At 42.7% G+C, this 22,546-nt stretch overlaps 1 protein-coding gene across 1 annotated transcript in view; it reads left to right on the top strand.

Annotated features, from left to right (window-relative positions):
* The first annotated feature begins 3,416 nt into the window (after window positions 1–3,416).
* AATF (apoptosis antagonizing transcription factor) overlaps window positions 3,417–22,546 on the top strand; it is a 104,736-nt gene continuing 85,606 nt past the window's right edge. The window contains 7 exon segments of the mRNA XM_030295369.1: window positions 3,417–3,654; window positions 4,591–4,782; window positions 7,524–7,958; window positions 8,416–8,457; window positions 8,460–8,486; window positions 8,489–8,526; window positions 8,528–8,552. Coding sequence (XP_030151229.1) covers window positions 3,564–3,654; window positions 4,591–4,782; window positions 7,524–7,958; window positions 8,416–8,457; window positions 8,460–8,486; window positions 8,489–8,526; window positions 8,528–8,552 — 850 coding nt within the window. The 5' untranslated portion in view covers window positions 3,417–3,563.

Here is a 22,546-nt window from a genome sequence, read left to right as displayed (position 1 = left end):
AATATTTTACTGCATCCATATGACGGCTTATCTAATGGGAGGACTGTCAGCAAGGAACCTGACAGTATTCTTTCAAAAATCCAAATTTATGAAATACGGGGAGACTTTTGAAACTCCTAGCCTCTGCATGCAACACATTTCTTTATCTGCTTTGTATCCAGTCACTGGATCGGCTGTTTTTGCCCTTTTAGCATTTATATACATTAAATCACAGCCAACTTATTCATTATGGCCACCCCCTTTAAAGACATTCATTTAACTGAACGTACGCTCATGAGAAGCTGCATTCTCCTATCAAGGCTGCTGAATTATTTAGCAGCTTTATTGTGGAATCGGGTACTTGTTAAGAAGCGTTTTGAGTTGGGCGCTCAGTGTGGACTCACTTCCTCTCTCTCACTCGGTGGCAGCAGGGCAGTCTTTCCCTCTTGGCTCTGGATACTGAACCCTAATAAGTACCTGAAAAGGTGGCAAAGCTTAGTAGTCAAATTTGGAGCCACCTGAGAGGAGGAGGTCTAGAGATATCAGGGACTATTCTCCTTCCCATCAGAGCAGCGATGCCCACCTCTAGCCCTAAGCTGCAGAGAAGCGCTGCACCGCTCCCAGGCAGCCCAGCTGGGGGCTCCGGGGAGAGGCTCAAGGGCCACAGAGGAGCAACAAGGTGGTCCCCTCCCTCCTAGGAGGGCAATCTCCTCTCTAGTTGGGCTTGGCAGTTTGCTTTCTCCCTGCAGCCATCTTAAAGCTGCCACCTCTGTGCCTCTGGCCATCTGCCCTCAGGGCTCCAGCCTCAGGAAGCTACCATCTGCCCTGGGCTACGGAGCCGAAGCTTACCCACCAACTTCTCCAGGCTGGAGGAGACTGGGGACTGCTTTAGGGCTGTACAAAGTGAAGGGAAACTATTCCTGGAGACCAGGACAGGCATTGGTAGGGACCTGGGACCTGGGGATTGATGGCATCTGAGAAGAGAGGCAGGTAAGAACCTGGTTTCCCTAAACTCTTGAAACTCCTGGTCATAGGAATTGTTGATTGGGACAGTGGTGGGGGGCAATCCAATGTCACTCCTGCCCATCTTCTGCTATCCCTACATCTCTCTGTCACTTTGCAGCCCTTAGGTAGCAGCACTGTGAATGGGGAGACCCTCTGACTGCCTCTGGAGAAGACTGTTCTTTGGGGAGAGTGCTCCCGGTCATTCCCATCCTTCTGATCTTCACATCAGCTCTCACGCCCAGAGCAGTTAGAGGCTTAAGTTTCTTCTAGGAGGCATAGTCTTTGAAGTATCCTCTCTTGTAGTCCACCCTCCATCTCCAGATCCGTTCCCATCAGGAAAATCCCTCCTCATTTCTCTAGATACTGGAATGCAGGCAGGGAGGGCCCCCTAGAGAGAACGTTCAGGAGGATGCTCTCCAGCCCCAGGTCTCAACGTCTCTCGGCTGCATCTTAAGTCCTAGAATTCTTTCCTCTTTCTTTCCCTCTCTCCCCTCAGTATGGGGTAAGAAAGCAGAAGCATTTGGGGGGCCCTGGGATGTGTGTGACTGGAGTAGTGTAGTCTTGATTCCTTCCTCCAAAGGTTTTCCAAGTCAGAGGAGACCAGGACAGTGAAGGGAGAGTATAGATAAGCAGGACTAGGGCGTTTTCTGCCCAGAGCCAGCCACCAGTGTGTCTTGTTTGCACGACAGCTTAGAGGTGGTCTCTGACCTATCTTGTTTCCCCTTCCCCCTTCTCTCCCTTTTCTTTACCTTGAAGGCAAGGATTCTAAGCACTATTGTTCAAAATAGGAACAGAAGAGGATTGGGGGAAGTAGCTTCCTAAATGTGGAGAGATACATTTTTGTCTTTTGAAGCCCAGGGCAATGGCTCCCTGTTGCAGCCTGAGGGGCATGCTTTCTCTTTGGAGGCTCCAGACAGCAGGCACCAGGCTGCAATTACGGAGAATATGTTAACAAAATAAGGTGGGGGGGGGGGAAGCTATTTTCTAGCCTGAATTTTCTTGCTGCTGGTAAAAAGCAGTTTGCTTTTGCCTGAGTCCCCTACCTAGGTGCTCCTGTCCTAGGTTGGCATTCTTTCCTTTCAAGTCTGAAGGAATCTGCCCTAAGACTGGTTCTCCTTCCCCTCTGCAGCCACCTGGGAAGGGGACATGAAACAAGCCACACTAAAGGGATGGGTCTCTCATTGCTCTTGACCTTGAGGGCATATTAAGACTGTGAAAGTCAGGAACCCTCACTTCCCTTAAATTGCACAGGAAACACTGGTGAGCTGAGGGTTCCCAGGCTGTCAGCTGTGGGATCCAACCGCTCTGGCACCCTTAACATCTCTTTTCTTGACTCTTTTGATGCAGTTTCTGTTTGAGGGGGGGTTGTTCAAGGTTTCTACAGGTGACCTCAAACAGATACTGGAAGGAACAGACCACTTTGTACTCACCCTTATCCCTTATTGCCAGTTCTGTTTACAAGTTTGTCTGCCCCCCCCCCCGCCGCCCCCCTTAGTGGGGGGCTGATCACTGTCAGGAGAGAATTTAACTTGCTCATCTTTGTATCTCATCTAGCAGTGCCTGCCACACAGCGGGCAGTTAGGGAATGCTTCATGAAGAAAGAGAATATAAAGGGATAGTATCTTTCCGTGTGGCTGGGTGTAATTAAATTGATCCTATTAAGTCTCTATATTTTGAGTCTACCTGTGCCTCTCATACAGTAGACATGAATTTTTCTGCATTTGTGCACCAGTTTCAAGTGTCTGAGTATATCCTCACCTTTGAACAGATATCAATAATGAGGGTATGCAATAGAGTAATCGCCACCATCACCCCCCTTTTCCCTAAGACAAGGCTACTTGGAGAAACTACAGAACGATCTTTACTTAGGCACAACCATAGCTATTTCTAATTATTCCTGTGAATAAGGACGCCAACAGTCCGCCGTACACTTACACATGCACATCGCTGACGTAGGATTCTTAAATCCCGACCACCGCAGGGTCAGAGGCGTGTGCCCGGCCCCAGACTCCTCCAGACTGTTAAACTGCTAAATGTCAAACCTATTTTGGTCCCAGTGCCCGAAAGCGCACCTGAGGCTGAAAGTGCTTACCCTTTATTTACTCCCTCCTCTTTTCATAACAGCCACCATAGATAGGCCATGGCTACACCACACTTTATTTCTAAGCGAATCTCGGACAAATCTTGAAGCATATTTTATACAAGGGGACGAGGGTCGCGCGCAAAGCAACGTCGGTTCAGCGCCAACGGCGGCCACGTGCCCTGGCGCGCTCCCGGACCACCTCACACACCCCCTCGGCGCACGCGCACGCGCGCCGGGATGGCGACAATCCCTTCAGCTTTCCGCGCGCTTCCGCCTTCTTCCTAGCAACGCCTGTAGTGACGCGCAGGCCCCGCCCCCTCGCGCGCGCCTCCCGGAAGTGGCCGGCCCCGAGCGAGAGCGGGTTTGTCTGCGCTCCCTGGCTGTTCTGGGGAGTAGTCTCTGGGCAACAGGGCCCGGCGGGGAGAGAGCGTCCGGGCCGGGGCCAGGGCTGGGGCTGCACGTTGACGGGCACGGCGCAGAGCGAGACCTGGTGACGATGGCGGGGCCGCAGCCCCTGGCGCTGCAGCTGGAACAATTGTTGAACCCGCGCCCGCGCGAGGCGGATCCTGAGGCCGACCCGGAGGAGGGTGAGGCCTGACTGGGGAAAAGCCACGTGCGGAGCGGTGGGTCCAGCCTCGGGCAGACCCGGGCGGCGCGAGAGAGGCCGGCAGCCAGGCCTACTCGGCTCATCCTGGCGTAGAGGAAAACGGCCTCCCGGGAGGGTTGGCCGGGCTCAGGAGGAGGACTTCGGCTTCCTTCTGAGCCGCACTCCAGACTTGGTGCTCGGGTGGCTGGAGCATCCCGGGGACTTGGAGGGCTGTAGCAGGGAACAGGGGGTCTGGTAGTTGGTTGGAAGTTATCTTTTCAGGATGCCCTTACCGGTATTAAGTTAGAAATGAGAAGGAAGTCTCAGCGTTTTTTAAGTCGGCCTGCCCCTAGGAACTTACTAGGAGATTGAAGGAAGAAGTGGGATTCCATGGGGCTGTTTAAGCCTCCCTAGGCCTCAAGACATTTGCTCAGGGGCTGACGAATGGGACGGCTGTTCTGTAAGCTGATGTTCAAGGTCTAGTTGGGAGTAATCCTGCTTTAGACTTGAATCAGAGAAGTGTGAGGAAGGAAGAATAAGGAAGGATAAATGTGAGTGTTGGACCGTGTTTTAGGAATATCAGTTGAAGAAGTTGGGGCTGTTGAGCCAGAATAAGCAGACTCCCTTAGGGATGGGATGGAGTGAGGATAGATGGCTGACTTAAATATTGAGCGACTGTCACAAATGGCAGAGGAGTTAGGCTAGTTTTTATAATCCAAGGCATAGAAATAGGTCCAACTAGTAGGCGCAGAGGTCAACTTTCTGTTCAAGAACAGCAGTAAGACTGTGGTCTATCTTGAGAGGTAATGAGTTTCCTGTTCCTGGAAGTTGGTGGGGATTTTGTAGAGTGTGAGTTGAAAGGGTTGAACAGGGTTACTCTTAAAGTTCCTTCTAACCTGGAGATTCTGATTACTCTCCCCCCACCCCCTCCCCACAGCCACTGCTGCCAGAGTGATTGACAGGTTTGATGAAGGGGAAGATGGGGAAGGTGATTTTCTGGCAGTGGGTAGCATTAGAAAATTGGCCTCAGCCTCCCTCTTGGACACGGACAAAAGGTATTCTGGCAAGGCTACCTCTAGAAAAGCTTGGAAGGAAGACCCCTGGGAGCAGACACTGCCAGGTTCATCTGGTGAGTAGACATATTTGCATGTTGCTTTCTCTTTCTTTCCTAATATTTTAGGGTTAAAGTTGGGGTTTTGTCTTTGTTTTTGTTTTGGATGATTAGTCTGTGTGTGTGCCCTACTTACTGTCTTAGGAGAGACCATGGATTTGGCATTAGAAAGGACCTTAAGAGGTAGTTAATTTCAGTTCCTAAGGATTCTAAAGCTCAAAGCTATTAGGTTTATATAATCCTTATGTTTAAGTTAATGGTCACCGTAAAATGGAATAGAAATAATGGATATTGAGCAAGGGCTAACTATGGTTGGAAAAGAATTGCGTACTGATGAGCATGTCTACGCATGGATTTTTGACCCTTTCTTCCTTTGGTTTTTCGAGTTCTTGCATGGGTCACTGTATAATTCAATACTAGTTTGTGAAACTCATTTTTGCCATTGTAAAAATAATATAATCCTTCCCTCTCCCCTGCAAGGGCCTTAGGAGGATGTGAGGACATGAGCGTATAGTTTTTATTTTTATTAATTCTTTTTATGAAATTTTTAAAATGTAATCTCTAAGCATCCAACATGAGACTTGAACTCTCACACCCCAAGATTAAGAGTTGCATGCTCTTCTCGCTGAGCCGCCAGGTGCCCCATCAGCTTATAGTTTTTAAAGCATTGCATTGTAGTTTCTAATGGAAGGAAAGTGGGCTGGATATGGTGGTTCTTAGTGGATGCCATTTTTCCCCCCCTTAGAGAGGTTAGAGGTGCAGGCTGAGAATGCACAGATGATATAAAAGAAACTATCAGGTCATGATATCCATGATTAGTTGGATAATGGATGATTACCCGTTATGGTTCTGGGGGCTCCTGGTAAGCTCATTTCACATTCTTTGCCTAGAGACTGATAGAGGGGCCAATTGTGAGACAAATGTTATAATACTTATTGGGCTTCACCATGTGTCAGGCATTGTGGTAGCTCTTTAAGTTCTAAGAGACTAGAACACAGTTTTCAAAAGATGTTGTTACTGTTACCATTACATGTATCATCTCATTTGATACTCTCAATTTATGAAGTTGCTAGTATTTGTCCCCATTTTATTTTTTTTTTAAGTTTGTTTTTGAGAGAGAGGGGGGCACAAGTTGAGAGGGGCAGAGGGAGTGGGAGACACAGAATGTGATGCAGCCTCCAGGCTCAGAGCTGTCAGCGCAGAGCCCGATGCAAGGCTCGAACTCAACGAATCATGAGATCATGACCTGAGCTGAGGTCGGACGCTTAACCGACTGAGCCACCTAGGCGCCCTGTATTCCCATTTTAAAGGTAAGGAAATTGAGGGACAGATTGGTTGTGTAACTTGCTCAAAGTCATAGAGCTAGTAAGCGGAAGAGCCAGGACTCACATAAGGTAGTCTGACTCCAAGTCTGACTCTTAACTGCTACTCTGTGAATATTCCTTAATCTGAGAAATGGCATACATTTAAAGGATTAATTTCTTTTATTTTATTTTATTTTTTTAAATGTTTAATTTTTGAGAGAGAGACAGAGTATGATTAGGGAAGGGGCAGAGAGAGAGAGAGTGAGACACAGAATCTGAAGCAGGCTCCCAACTCTGAGCTGTCAGCACAGAGCCCAATGTGGGGCTCAAACCCACAGACCGTGAGGTCATGACCTGAGCCGAAGTCAGAGCCACCCAGGTGCCCCTGTATGTAGTTTTTTTTAAAGAAGCATTGAAGACCTATCACATCAGCTGTTAGTTATGCTTAATGAATAAAATTATAGTATCTCCTGTACATGAAGCTATTCTTTATCCTTCCAAGCATGGTAGTGGATCCTCTTCATACACTGCGTACTAATGGCACTAGGATTTTTTTTTTAATTTTTATTTTAAATTCCATTTAGTTAGGTGATGAATGACTAAATTATATTCCTGAAATAATCATTACACTATATATTAAACTAACTTGGATTAAAATGAAATAAATAAAATATGCACTGAAAAAAAGACTTTTTAAATAAAAATAAATTCCATTTAGTTAACAGATAGTGTGATATTAGTTTCAGGTACACAATTTAGTGACTCAAGACATGTAACACCCAGTGCTCATCACAAGTCCACTCCTTAATCCCCATCATCTGTTTTACCCATCCCCTCACTCACCTCCAATACACTGTGTACGGATGATGCTGTAATGATAATAGTGATATGAATATTGTCAAACATATCTACCACTCTTACCAGACTGTGACACCCCACAGGTGTTACGTTGTATTTGTCATTCCTTAGCTTTTATGTACACCTGGCTGATAATAGGTGCTTAAGTAAGTAGTAAATAGGGTGCACTGGTGTGAGAGAGATTGTACATTGGGGTTAGTTAATGATAAATTATATTTCAGATATAGGTTTGGGAAAACTGTTAATTCCCTTATTTGAAATCTTACCATTCTTCAAGGTCCAGACCTTGCCCCACAGTTAAAATTTCTCCCTCCTCTGGGTTATCAAAACTTTGTCAGTTCTTGTCTGTATTTGATGGGTCTGTCTTTCCCACTAGAACCTTTTGTTAGGGTAGGACCTACGTTTTGTTCATCTTTGCTTTACCCTTAGCCTCTTATAGGTAGTAGATGTATAGTATATATTTGAATTGAGTACAACCATACATTTTATTTTTTTGATGGATGTTGCAGCCCTTTACTTGAAATGAAAGGTGTGGCCTAATATTTGTCTCAAAGTAACATCTGTTTTTTTTTTCTTCTTCTTTCTTCTCTTGTTCAGACAAGGAAATAATATCTGATGAGGATGAGTCTGGAGATGGAGGTTCAGAGGGGCTGGGTCTGGAGGGATCTGATGAGGATGCCACAAGTGCTGCTGAGGAAGAGGAGTGTGGTGATGACAAGGACAGTAGTCTGGCCTGGAAGAAGAGGATCAAAAGCTGCTCTGAGAGCACACCGGGTTTTAGTGTCCAGAGCATCAGTGACTTTGAAAAATTCACCAAGGGAATGGATGACCTCGGTAGCAGCGAGGAGGAGGAAGACGAAGAGGAGGAGAGTGGTATGGAAGAAGGGGACGGGGAGGAAGACTCCACAAATGAGAGAGAGAAAGACAGGGCTGAAGGCAGGAATAGTGAAGATGACGGAGTAGTGATGACCTTCTCCAGTGTCAGAGTTTCCGAGGAAGTGGAGAAAGGAAGAGCTGTGAAGAACCAGATAGGTTTGTACATGGTTTGCTGGTGGCTTATTTTTCACAGTGTCTGCATTTGATCTCCTGTTTGTGTTTTTGTTTGTTTTGGCTCTTCCTTTTCTCCTGTGTCCTTCCAATTAATTTGTCCCCCACCTACCTAGGGGCCTAAAGCCCCATTCTTCTGTGCGTAGCCAGCCTTTTCTACATTGAGCTGCTTAGCTGGTTCTGTTCTCGTACTTTGGTGGCTGTGGAATACTGAGGGGAAAACAGTTTTCTCCTCTCTTTGGGCTTCAGCCTACCCCTCTCTCTTGTAGCAAATATTTGCTTCCAAGATACTGAGTTTTTTTCCTGTAACGGAGGGTATTTTCATGGCATGAAGCTGTGATAAAGCCGTGCTTTGCAGAGACTGGTGTGATTTCTTGTCTCTCCCTATCTGTCCCACTGGGAAGATTTTGTAACGAATGATATTCTTTTCTCTTTTCGTCAGCTCTGTGGGACCAGCTCTTGGAAGGAAGGATCAAGCTTCAGAAGCTCTGTTGACTACCAATCAGCTTCCTCAACAGATGTTTTCCCTATTTTCAGGGACAAAGGTGGCCCAGGAATTTGCCAGCGCCCTAAAAAATATGTAGAATACTATGCCATATGGAGATACTTTAGAACCACTGGGATACATTGGGATACACTGGGGACTGTATTGCTAGCACCACAGAATGAAGAAGAGAGTATTTGGTTTTTAGTGATAATATAGTACAGAGTAGTTTTTTAACTTTTTTTTTTTTTTTTTTAAGGTTATGTATTTATTTTGAGAGGGGGGCAGAGAGCGAGATAGCACTTGGGTGCCCTGCGCAAGCAGGGGAGGGGCAGAGGAGAGAATCCCAAGCAGTTTCCATGCTTCAGTGCAGAGCCATCTCCGGGCTCAAGAGATGGCTCTCACGAAACCGGTCCTACCGATTTGTGAAAGCTTTACCTGAACTGAAATCAAGAGCTGGATGCTTAACCACCTTGAGCCACCCAGGCCCCTAGTTTTTACCTTTAAAAAAAAAAAAAAGCAGTATAACTTATTAAACAAAGACAGTTTTGACTGAAATGGTTTGAGTTCTAAGTGATGCCATTCCACTTTTCTCTTACCTGCCTCACCTTCTCTCCACCACTTGCCTTTGGCTTTCTGAGTTACTTCTTTAATACTCGGAGAACACTATGTGCAAAAACACCCCAGGTATAGAACAAGAGATAAGGGATGGCTGATCCCAGTTCATTAAAAGTGGTTGTATCATGCGCTTAAGAGATGCCTTCTTGGGTGCCTGGGTGGTTCAGTTGGTTAACACCTTACTCTTGATTTCAGCTCAGGTCATGATCTCACAGTTCATGAGTTTCAAAGCCCCACATTGGGCTCCATGCTGAGTGTGTGGAGCCCACTTGGGATTCTCTCTGCTCTCTCCCAGTCTCTCTCCCCCCTCCTGTGTAGCTTTCTTTCTCTAAAATAGATAAAATATATTTTAAAAAATAAGATGCCTTTGTTAGGAGGTTTCTAGAAAACATGCTAAGATGGTCTTATTTATGTCTCCCTTTGGGTTACACAGAGTGAGGAAAAGGTGATGCTGCAGAGGGGGAAAAATTTTGGGAGAGAAGTGCTGAGCTATAAAGCCCGAGAAATTATGGAAGAGGAATTTAGAATTACTTGGTTCTCAGGCCCCTGATTTACAAATGAGAAACCCAGGGCCCAGTATAGCACTTGTTCATGCGCACAGCAGACCAAACTCCAGCTTCCTGCCTTATGGTCTAGAAGTCTCCCTTCTGCACCCCAATGCCTCTCTGTGGTCTGTGTGCTATGTGCCCAAGGCCCTAAAGGATGGGGGCAGAGGGCGATTTGGCTGAGTGCACTGTGGTTGGATTGAATTGCTATTCCTTATCTGCATGTTGAGACTTAAGTGTTTTCATTTGCTCTTTCAAACTTCTTTTTTAGAGGCGCCTGGTGGCGCAGTTGGTTTAAGTGCTGACTCCGGCTCAGGTCATGATCTCGTGGTTCATGAGTTCAAGCCACGAACCAGCTATGTGCTGACAGCTCAGAGCCTGGAGCCTGCTTCAGATTCTGTGTCTCCCTCTCGTCTCGGCCCCTCAACCCCATTCTCTCTCTCTCTCTCTCTCGCCTCTCTCTCTCTCGCTCTCTCTTCTCTCTCTCTCTCCGGTCTGTCTCTCTCTCTCAAAAATAAACATTTTTTTAAAAATTTTTAAAAAAAAGCAACATTATTTTTATAGTTATCATGGATTAGAGTTGGAAGGGACCCGAGAAGGACACTGATTCCAGATAGGGATCACCTCAACTTCGAAGTAAATATGTAGGATTTTTAACGTAGGGGGTTCTGCGAAGCTTTCTTGTGAGAGAATACCTGCTTGTTGTTGCTGTATTGTTGTTGTTTATTTATTTATTTTGGGGCAGTCAGGGGAAGAGGAAAGAAGGAGTAAGAGAATCCCAGGAAGGCTTTGTGCTGTTAGTGCAGAGCCCAGTGTGGGGCTCGAGCCATGAACCATGACATTATGACCTGAGCTGAAATCAAGAGTAAGCGCTCAACTGAGTGAGCCACCCCAGCCACCCCTACTGGTTTTTTTTTTTTTGTAAAGTGAACTCTGTGCCACCACATGGAGCTCAAGCTGACGACCCGAAGATTAAGAGTTGCACGTTCTACTGACTGAGCCAGCCAGGCACCCCAAAATACCCGCTTTAATTAGGAATTTTTTCCTAGGGTCTAGCTTTTAGATGTCCTGTCGTACTTGAAGTCAGGAACCCTGCCAAACTCACCTTTTACCTCTACCTCCCTTAAATAAAAGATAGGCTGGCAGTTTTCAAAATTTGTGAGATTTTGGATCACTTATCTGCTATTTTCTTTTAATTTTTTTTTTTTTTTTTTGAAGTAAACTCTCCGCCCACATGGACTCGAACTCATGATCCAAGATCAAGAGTTGTATGTTCTGCTGACTAAGCCAGCCGGGTGCCCCATTTCTCTACATATTTTTAATGCCTCGGTACCCTAATTTCTGGTATGCTTTGGGATGGGACCTAATTGCTCTAGGTTAAATGTTTGAAGTGTTTGGTGAGGAGACCTTTCCCATTTTGTAACTTGTTACTCTTCTTGCTTGAGTCTTTCCCTTTTTTTTTTTTTGATTCATCTTAAAATATTGATATTTTAAGGGTTTAGTTAGTGTCAGGGGACTATTCTTGGGTACCAATTTAGTTCCTTTGACTACTTTAATATTATTAACTTTTATTTTGCAACTATTATGAATTTTTTTTTTTTTAATGCTTATTATTTTGAGACAGAGAGAGACAGAGCATGAACGGGGAAGGAGCAGAGAGAGAGAGGGAGACACAGAATCCGAAGCAGGGTCCAGGTTCTGAGCTGTCAGCACAGAGCCCGACGCGGGGCTCGAACTCACGGACCATGAGATCGTGACCTGAGCCGAAGTCGGACGCTTAACTGACTGAGCCACCCAGGCGCCCCATTATGAATTTTTTTAATGTTTGTTTATTTTTGAGAGAGAGGGTGTGGAGGAAGGTCGGGGCCAGGTGCGGGGAGGGGACAGAGGATCCCAAAGCGGGCTTCGCATGACAGCAGCGAGCCCGATGTGAGGCTGTAACTCATGAACTGTGAGATCATGACCTGAGCTGAAGTTGGACACACTCAACTGACTGAGCCACCCAGGCACCCCTGTAACTATTCTGATCTTAATCTGCCTTTTTTGTACTTAACCAAATTGCCTCTTTGCCTCATTGGTGAATTCCAGTTAATGTGACAGATGTCTATGAATCTGACAGGGTGGGTTGCAGTGGAGGAGGAAGAAGAAAGGAACATTTGTTTGGTGTCACATATATTCTAAGATAGGAGAGTGAAAATACTAGTATTATCTAATACTAGTATTTCTGCACATCTGAAGGGTGGCTGATTTTTGTTCTTAAGATTTTATTTTTTAAGTCATCTCTACACCCAAGGTGGGGCTCGAAACTGATGACCCCAAAATCAAAAGTTGCATGCTCTATGGACTAAGCCAGCCAGGCACCCCAGGGTAGCTTTTTTTTTGTTTGTTTTCAATCTTCTTATGACAGTATGGCATAACGGTGTGTACCTCCCTGGTGTTGAGAAACAGTTTAAGAAAATTTCTGGGCTACATTACTTTGGATGCACCATAAACTGTGCTGTATAGCTGGTGTGGAACATAGGCTGAATTTGTACTGACCCCGGAATAGGCACTGGAACTTACTGTCTTTAATTAAATCGCCTGTCAGTTTGCTTGGCCTTATAGGAGTCGAAGTTAGACTGCCTAGCTTTAGATTCCATCTCGGCAATGGATTAACTGTGACCTTGGCAAGATTCCTTAACTTCGCAGTAAAATGGTGATGGTACGGTTGTGAGAATTAATGGGCATGATCAACGGAAAGCATTAGCACAGTGTCTGGCACATTGCACCCCACAACTGTTAGGTGTGGGTATTTTTCTGCTGAAGGTGGTGTTTGGTAATGATCAGCCATGTGAATGATGGTTATCAGTGTAATATGCATCAGTGTAATAATATCAGTGTAATAACCATCATCCCCACTGTCTTCAGTGTTTTTTGACTTTTTATTAGAATTCAAACCTCCTACATAACTTACGCATTTGCTCTGGAAAGTGTAGTGCTACATTCTTCTTTAATGCTTATAATTCAGCCCTTGTCTCGTGACTACAGAAAGATAACCAGAGATTTCCTTGTCACCAAACCCAGCCACTGCCTCCTTGAAGCATTCAACTTTTCCTTGAAATACTTCCCTTTGGCTTAGTGACACTACGAATGCTGTTTGGGTTCTCCTGCCTTTCTGATTTCTTCTCACCTCAGACTCTTGTTTTATTCTCTCAATGCCCGTTTCATCGTGTGCAGGAACTGTTCTCAGGTTGGGTTTTCTTGATGTATTCTGTCCTTGGCGTTGCTGTTTACTCTTACGTACTAGTGGTAGCCTCTAGCACAGCAGATTTTAGCCACAGTAAACTCCTGAGCTGCATGCCATTCTTACCTCAGCACCCTCAACTCTACTTTTCTGAGACTAAACAAGTTATCTCCTTCCTTCCCAACACACACGCACTTAGTCCCCGATCACCTTGGTGTTACATATTGGTAATTACAGCTCTGGAAGCGTTAGGTAGTTTCAAAGACATTTTTTGGTATTTTAATAGTTGCATAAGTGGTAAGTCATAAAGTAACCTTAGCAAAATTAAGGGATTTTTCAGTGGGCAAGACTGTTTCTCTGAAGAGATTACCTTTTCCTCTCTGTTTTTCTGCAGTTCTGCAGTATTAGGAGGCAGGTCTTTATGTTGCTGGCAAGCAGTGTATAAGGAAGAAGGCAAGTTACTTAAGGAAACCTCAGCATGACTTATTTAAAAATTATTATGAGATATATCAAACTCGTACCAAAGCGTGGAGGATTGCGCAGTGTACCCACATACCATTACGAGCTAAGCAATCATCAATTCCTGACCAATCTTATTTCATCTGTATACTAACTCTCCCCCTATTTCTGGATTAGTTTGAAGCAAATACTAGGTATTCTATCATTTTATCAATAAATCAGCATGTAACTCTAAAAGAGTTTCTTAAAAAATCACAATACTATTATTTCACATACAAACATTAACAGTGATTTCTTAGTAAGCATAACTGATTTTAATGGATGAGAGAATTGAGAGAGCATTTCTGTAACAGGCGCACTCTACGATCTTTTCCAGAGTTTGCTCTATCGCTTTAAATGAAGTGATTAAAAGGAAAGCCAAACTTCAGCCATAATAAGTTGACCTTTTAGTGAAATGCATGTTATTAATGTATTTAATGAGATGCATTACAAACTGCAGTGAGCACCATGTTTCATTACAGGTCTAAAATGCAGTATCATTAAAGACCTTTAATAGAAACAATGGTTGACATTTTGCTATTTCCCATAAGCAAAAAAATCCAAGAACATAGCATAATGTAATATAAATATAGAGGAAGTGTTATAATTCTTTACTTGCCTACAAGTATAAAACCAAATTCCACTATTAATAAATTACATTGTATTTGCTCCCCCCATCTTCACCGTCTCCTCGCTCTGTGGCCCTTCCCCCAGCCCTTCAACTATTTGACCTGAACAGACCTAAAATTTTTAATGTTAATTTGACCTCAGCCCTAGTAGACACCTTAAGAATAACTTTTTAGATTTTGAGTAAGTCATGGGCATTCATGGAGTCTTTATAGATGTTTCTGTTTGTTTTTTAAGTTTTATTTATTTTTAAAGTAGGAAGTAGATTCACAGCACTCAAAATATAAAAGATACCAAATGGCTGTGTAGAGAAAATTTGTTTGCCACCCTGTGCCATTCAGGAACTGCCACCCAGTTCCCCATCCCATAGGCAACTAATATATCAGTGAAACTCCCCCACCTTTGAAAATTACTTAGTTGCTTTAAGTGACAAATGCTGAACACCTATTTCTGCGTCTCAGTTAACACCTTATGGGTCCATGGCAGATTTTTCACAAATGATATGTAGAACCCTGAAACATTCTTTTTTGGGCTAAGTTCAAGTTTTAGCTTGGGACAAAGGTACTTGCAAGTGTCTCTTAATGTAGCCTTGTGTAGGATTAAGGACCCTTGTTACTGTAGACTTCATCTAGCAGAAATGAGATAAGCCTGAACTTTTTGTTTCAGCTGATGGCTCATTTTTAAAAATATCTTTATTTCATTTATAAAATTATGTCATGCTTACTTCAGAAATTTAGAAAATACATAAAAGCATAAAGAAGAAAATAAGGATTACTTGATTCCTACTCACTGCCCAGAGGTAACCATGGTTGTCATTTGATGAATAACCTTTCAGACCTTTTTCTGTGCTTACACAACACATGCTCAACACACACGTGCTCCCTTAAAAAAAAAGAAAAAGGAATCTTATAAATATGTACTATTTTGTAAGCTTATTTTTTTCTATCTAATATATCATTTCATGTCAGTATATTTAGATGTACATCAGCATTTTCAGTGGCTACAGAATATTCCATTTATAGATTTACTGCAATTTATTTAACCAGTCTGTATTGATGGATGCTTAGGTTTATTCTAGTTTTTTCACATTTATAAAGTGTGCTTTGATAAACATCCTGTACATACATATTTGTGCAGTTTGTCTAAAAGTAGCCCTTCCAATAGGAATATAATGTAAGCCACATATATAATTTAAAATTTTCTAGTAACTGCATTAAAAAAAGTCTAAGAAAACAGGTGAAATTAGCTTGTGGTATATTTTATTTAACCCCATATATCAAAAATATTTAACATGTCAATATACAATATTAATGAGGTATTTTATGTATCTTTTTTCATGTTAAATCTTTGAAGTCCTGAGTGTATTCGGCATTTATGGCTCATCTCAATTTGGACTAAGCACATTTCAAGAGCTCAATAGCCACATGTGGCTAATGGGTACTGTACTGGACAGCACAGATCTATATTCCCTGGAAATGCAATTGCTGGGATAAAGGGATTGTGCTTTTTTTTTTTTTTTTCTTTTTAAGGCTTTCGGGATATATTGCCAAATTGGCCCTTAGAAGAAATGTAACAATTGAAATTCTCATCTGTGACTGTTGTTTTCCTATTCTCCTGCCACCACAGCATTATTGATCTCTTATTTTTCCTAAACTGTAGGTGGGAAATGAAGGCAGTCATTTCTTGATAAACTTCTGTCTGATATTTACATAATACCTGTTGATTTAGCATTGAAATATGTGCTATGTTTTGTTTATTAGAGAATGAGTTTTATGTAGGAAGATTTTTAGACCCTATTGACTAGTACTTAATTTGTCCAACCTGGCTAATTAGGCATTTATATTCTATAGAGAGTGAGATTGGATCACGGAGCAAGTGCTTTTCCAAAGCAAGCAAGCGATGGGACCTGGAGGAGAGTGTCAGATTCCTAGGCAGTGACTCCACCTACCCTGGAGAGATGAGCCCTAGATGGATCACTGAGCTATGGAAGCTCGAAAACAGCTGAAACCAGTCTAGTCAGAAAATGTATTTTATTGCTTTGGGTTTCTTAGGAATTAGGGTTGTCTTTAGCCACAGGAGCAGGAAGCAACCCTGACTTGTAGTAGCTGGTGATAGCAGTGGTTCCCTAATAGGATTACTCAACCTGCTGTATTCACGGGGAAGCTGTGCAAATCACTGTATGTTGGAGCCTCATTATATGGACATATAATGAACCCACTATTTTTCAAGTTTTTATTTATTTATTTATTTATTTATTTAGCACCAGCAGGGGAGGGACAGAGATAGAGGGGGACAGAGGAACTGAAGCAGGCTCTGTGCTGACAGCAGAGAGCCCAACGTGGGGCTCCAACTCACAAACCGTGAGATCATGACCTGAGCAGAAGTGAGATGCTTAACCGACTGAGCTACCCAGGTGCCCCAATGAACCCACTTTTAACTATAGATGTCTGGCCAAATAAGAAGAGGGAGAGAGAAACAACTTAAATAGTGACAGAAATTCTGCTGGCCATTGTATCCAGTGAGCCAGTGCCCCCAACTAAGCCTGAACCTCTCCAGGGAGCATCTTGTCAGACAGACTGAATCTGCTTTTTAAACTTACAGAATGCAGTCTTTGTACAGCATGGTCCCTAAATGTACTCATCTGTATTTAATTGCTGAAATAACTGTGTGCCCTAGAGTTTGAGGGGGCAGAACTGCCTGTGTCAAACTTGCTTAGAGACCGTACAGTGCTGAACTTTAGGAGCTGTTTTAGCGATTTTCAAGTAGTTTTATCAGAACTTGATTTTTGCTTTATGCTCAGACTTGAGAACCTAACCACTGCCTAAGATGCTACTGTCCTTTGTTATTGTTATTGTCTTAAAACTATGCTTAAATCATTTCATTAATATCATACAGGCATAAACAAGTAGTACAGAAGCATTCAGGAAGACAACAGTGGCCCTTTGCCTTCCATTTAGTCTCATTCTTTTTCTGTTTTGCTTCTATAATTTTAGGTAGCTTGTTTATATTTCTGTTTCTTGCTTCATTTATTCTCTGGTATGAGATGAGAATGCTACCGACAGGTTAAAAAGGACTGAAAATTGACCATTTCATTTAGCAACACAGTGGTCCGCTGTGACCTTGGTGAGCAGTTTTGGTGGAGTGGGAGGGATACAGGCTTGATGGGAATGGGTTTGCATGAGGATGGGAAAAAGGGATCTGAGAGAGTGTAGACAACTCTTTCTAGGGATATGGCTTTAAAAGGGAGCAGAGAAATGGGATGTTAGGTGGAGGATATGGAGTCAAGAAAGAAGTGTTTTTTGTTTATTTTGAGACGGGGAAGTAACAGCGTGTTTTCATGTTGATAAGAGTGATCCATCTGCTGTAGCAATGCCCTTGAGTAGGTAAGTGGAGATGGGACTAGTGCACAGGAAGGGTGGCCTTCGATAGCAGTATGGACAGTTTAACTGTAGTGACAGGCGGGGAGGTAGTGTATAAATAGACACCGATAGGTAGGAGTCTGAAAATTCTCTTTTGATTGTTCTATTTTCTTCGAAATAGAAACCAAGGTCATAAATTGTGAATGAGGAATAGGGGATGAGATAGCAGAAACTTTGAGGAAGATGTATGAAATAGTCATTCCATCTTCTTTCCACTGCAGTTTTACAGTCTGCCCTGCAGCTGCAACCAGGAGCCCAGTGTTTTATCTGTGTATTGACCCCAGGAGTTGAAAAACCAATAAACTGCGTTTACAGTGTTATTACCATGCAAATAAGGTATAATTGCTGGGCAGGGAAGAACTGGAGACTTACACTTTTTTCCTGTGTGTTCAGAGTCATAGTTCCTGGGCCACTGAAAGGATGGCGTTCTTAGTGTGGTTCAAGTTCCTAGTTCAAGTAGATCTTTTATTAATAACCCTGTATCAGCTGCTTAAAACCATGCTGCATTTTCATTTGCTTCACATTCAGACTATTAATTTATTACATCATTTTCCCCTTAGGTCTCTAATCCTCACTTCCCCTAACCCCCTGGCCCTGTAGCTCAGTTTCAGCTCAGTCTTTTTTCCCCAAACTTTAAATCGGTGCCATCTCTTCTGTTGTGTTTTCTCAGTTTGAACTGGTTATTGTTTCTTGGGACTAGTGCACAGTTGTACACCTGGAATTTTTTTTTCGTTGCTCTTCTTGGATAAAGCTATTTTTGGGCTCTCTTGTCTTCCTTTATCTCAGTTTACTTTGTCAGTTTGTGGCCAAAAAATGTGTGGGGAGTAAATTATTTGAGTTCTTGTAGATTTAAAAACACTCTGCCCTCATTCTTCCTTGCTATATTCTTTTATTTTTTTTTTTAATTTTTTAACATTTATTTATTATTGAGAGAGACAGAGCATGAGCAAGGGAGGGGCAGAGAGAGAGGGGGAGACACAGAATTTGAAGCAGGCTCCAGGCTCTGAGCTGTTAGCACAGTGCCCAATGCGGGGCTCAAACCCATAAACAGCGAGATCATGACCTGAGCCAAAGTCGGATGATTAACCGACTGAGCCACCCAGACGCCCCTTCATTGTGTATATTAGGCATAAATTTCTAGGTTGAAAATGACTTTCCCTCACAATTCTACAGTACTGCTCTGTATTAGTTTGCCATTGCTACCACAGCAAATCACCACAAGCTTGGTGGCTTCAAACAGCATGTAATTATTTATTTTTTATCTTACAGTTCTGGAGGTGAGAAGTCCTAAAACCAGGGCATCAGCAAGGCTGTGCTCCTTCTGCAGGCTTCAGGGGAGAATGTTGATTTGGCATTTCCAGCTTCTAGAAGCTGCCCACATTCCTTGGCTCATGGCTCTATTCCATCTTCAAAACCAGCGGTGTCATTCTTCTAACCTCTCTTTTTGTGACTCTGACCCTACTACTTTTCATTTACAAGGCCTTCGTGACCCCATTGGGCCCACCTGGCTAATTCAGGATAATTTTCCCATCTCAGATCCTTATTCACATCTGCAAAGGCCTTTTGCCATGTCAGGTAACATAGTCATGGGTTCTGGGGATTAGGATGTGAACCTCTTTGGGGGACCATTCAGCCTACCACACAGTCTCTTGTTTTTTGTCATCAGAGTATTGTCGATGAGGAGGTAGATGCTGCTCTGAGTTTCATTCCTTTGTGAGTGGCTTGTTTTGCTCTCTGGAAATGTTTGGGATCTTTCCTTTACTTTTGGTTTTCTCAAATTACCTGAAGAGATGTCTAGGTATAGGTCCTTTTTTATTCATTGTGCTGAGTACTTCCTGGGCCCTCTTAGCCTGAACACTGGGGTCCTTCAGTTTGGGGGAAAATCCTCTTCTAATCTTTCTTTGATAATTTTCTTTCTTTCATTTTCTCTTCTCTGTTTTAGATACTAAACCTGGGTCTTGTCTCTTATGTGTTTCTTTAGCATTTTCCATCTTTTTGTGATTTTCCATGTCCTAAAAGATTTTGAGTTTGATTTCTAGTTCTTTTTTGTGTGTGATCATATTTTAATCTGTAAGAGGCCTTTTGTTTTCTGAATGTTCCTTTTCTATATAATTAGCATACTTAGAGTATATTATATATATTTAAAAGTTTTCGTTTTTGTTTTATATTTACTTTAGTTCCTAGAATTGTTCCTATCTCCACCAGCTTTTCTATTTCCCTTGGACTTTTTCCTCTTTAAAAACTTTTTTAAACAATTTATGTATTATTTTTTAAAGTAATCTCTATACCCAATGTGGAGCTTGAATTCATGACCCCAGTATCAAGAGTCTCATGCTCGGGGCACCTGGGTGGCTTAGTCGGTTGAGCTTGTGGCTTTGGTCAGGTCCTGGTCTTGTAGTTCGTGAGTTCAAACCCCACATCCATTTCACTGCTGTCAGCGTGGAGCCGCTTTGGATCCTCTGTCCCCCTCTCGCTAGTCCTCCCCCGCTTGCAAGCGTGCGCACACATGGTCTCTCTCAAAAATAAACAAACATTAAAAAAAAAAGAGTCTCATATTCTATGACCAACTGAGCCAGCCAGCCATCTCTTTCCTCATTTTTTATTTTTATCTTTTTTATTTTATATATAGAGAGAGCATGTGAGTAGGGGCAAGGGACAGAGGGAGATAGAAAATCTTAAGCAGGCTCCGTGCCCAACATGGGGCTTGATCCTACAACCCTGGGATCATGACTTGAGCTGAAATCCAGAGACAGATGCTCAACCAATCTGGCACTCCCCCCATTTTAAAAAAAATTTTTAAGAATTTTTACCTCTTTCAGATTTTTACACAATTTTTATATGTATATAATTTAGAGAGTCAATTTTATAAAGTGTGATATGAAAACCAATTCCTGCTGCCTGTGGACTACTACTCCCTTGCCAGAACCTACTATCCCAAAGCAGCAATTCCATTTTTAATTATTTTGTTGTATTTTTTTGGAATCCATAGATTTCTGTTCATATCTCTAATTAACATGTTTTGTTTCAGCTTGATTTTTCAGTTTTAGGCATTATCTGTTGGTGCTTCATATGAAAATGAGGACTTAGCTCTCGTTCCTACTACACTCATAGATAACTTCTATCCCTCTGTGGTTGTATATTGTAATTTGGTTAGATCAATAGTCAGTATTTACATGATTATGTCTGTGTAAACACTGTTCACAGCAGATCCATGTAATATATATACTATGGTTATTTGTCTGTTCCCACACATCATTTTGTCTTCTAGAGTTAATAATTGTTACATTTTTGTTTGTATTGACTTCTCTGCAGTTATTCAAGCCCAAACTTTTCTCTAGTTGTCTAAATCTCCCCTCAAGATACTCAGTTGTATCAGAGATTCTGCCAATTTATCTTTCTGAAGAAGTGTCTCCCAGAGCCTTTTGACCTGCTCTAATCTGGACTGTTCACCTTCCCTGATGCCCAGCTATCATGCTGGCATCTCCCTTTATCACCCGGGGGACCACCTTAGCTTCTCATTTAAAAAAAATTTTTTTTCTTTATGTTTGTTTATTTTTGAGAGCGAGAGAGACAGAGCGCGAGCTGGGACGGGGGGTGGGGGGTGGAGGGGCACAGAGAGGGAGACACAGAAACCAAAGCAGGCTCCAAGCTCCAACCTGTCAGTACAGAGCCTGACATGGGGCTCGAACTCCTGGACCGTGAGATCATGACCTCAGCCAAAGTTAGACGCTTAACCGACTGAGCCATCCAGGCGCCCCTAGCTTTTCACTTCTGTGCAGCTCCTCTTTTAGGATTTTTCTTGCTTATTTCCTTATTTTGGTGAAGTGCATCCGCCAGTAGTTTGCTGAGAAATGGTGCAGGAGAGGTAAACTATTTAGATCTTGATTGTCTGAAAATATCTTTATTCTGTCATCACAATTGATTTTCTATAGAATTCTGTAACATATTCCATTTCCTTCCTCTCTTCAAAGTTGGCTTTTGATAAGTCAGAAGCCATTCTGATTCCTGATCTTACTGTTTCTTTCTCCCCTTTTGGAAACTGAGGACTTCTCTATGTCTGCAGAATTCTGAAATTTCATGGTATTGCACCAACAGACCTTGGTGTAGGTCGGTCTTATCCAGTGTGTGGAATACTCACAGTGCCTTTTCTACCTGGATATTCACCTTTCAGTCCTGGAAATTTCCTTGAAATTATTTTATTAGTGATCTTCTGTCCTCTATTTTTCTCTTTTTTTTTTGGAAGACCTATCATTTGATGTTAATCTGTTCTTCTGATTCCCTTCTTTTTCCCTCTTCAATTTTCCATTCTTTCTTTTCTCTCTTTTTTGTGGTTCGTTCTTTCTTTCTTTCTTTCTTTCTTTCTTTCTCTTTTTAAAGATTTTATTTTTAAGTAATCTCTATACCCAACGTGGGGCTCAAGCTCATGACCCCAAGATCAAGAGTCATTTGTTCCACTGACAAACCCAGCCAAGTGCCCCTGGTTCTACTCTCTAAGACACTTCCTCAGCTTTATTATCCAACCCTTCCATCCAGTATTTTAATTTCTTCTGTCATTTCAATGTTACTTCTCTGAGGATATACATGATATATAATCCCTTAGGTGTTCTTTCTACATAGCCTGTGCCCTCTAGGCTTTCTTTTCTTTTGTTTTAACCCCTGTATAACATGATAGATGTTTTTCTTAGATGTTTGGTGATCCTTTGCTCTCTGTTGACTTTTAAGAGTAGGGTACCGGGGCACCTGGCTGGCTCAGTCAGAAGAGCATGTTAACTCTTGATCTCAGGTTATGAGTTCAAGCCACAGGTTGGGTGTAGAGTTTGCTTAAATAAGTAAAACTTAAAGAGTAGGGTACCGAAACATTGATTAGAAGTTTTGTATGTTTGAATAGGTCTCTTCTGTGTTTTCCATTGTAAGGTAATCTATGTGGACCATATTTGGTGAACCCCAGTGTCAGTATCTTTACATCTTTGCTCTTTATGGGATCATAGTAGCTAGAGGACTTTCTGTCTCTTCCCTGGCTGCTGGCATTCTAGCAGGTGGGCAGGTTGGGGATCTCAGCATCCAATCTCTGAACTTCAGTTTACTCCCTCTGTTTTTAATATTAGGCCCTTGCCCCCTACCATGTCTTGTGTCCTCCTGTCTAGAGATGCTATGTTTAA

Source organism: Lynx canadensis, chromosome E1 (assembly GCF_007474595.2).
Source record: "Lynx canadensis isolate LIC74 chromosome E1, mLynCan4.pri.v2, whole genome shotgun sequence".
NCBI lineage: Eukaryota > Metazoa > Chordata > Mammalia > Carnivora > Felidae > Lynx > Lynx canadensis.
Note: the sequence above shows the minus strand (reverse complement) of the source record. Positions and strands in the feature narration are given on the sequence as shown.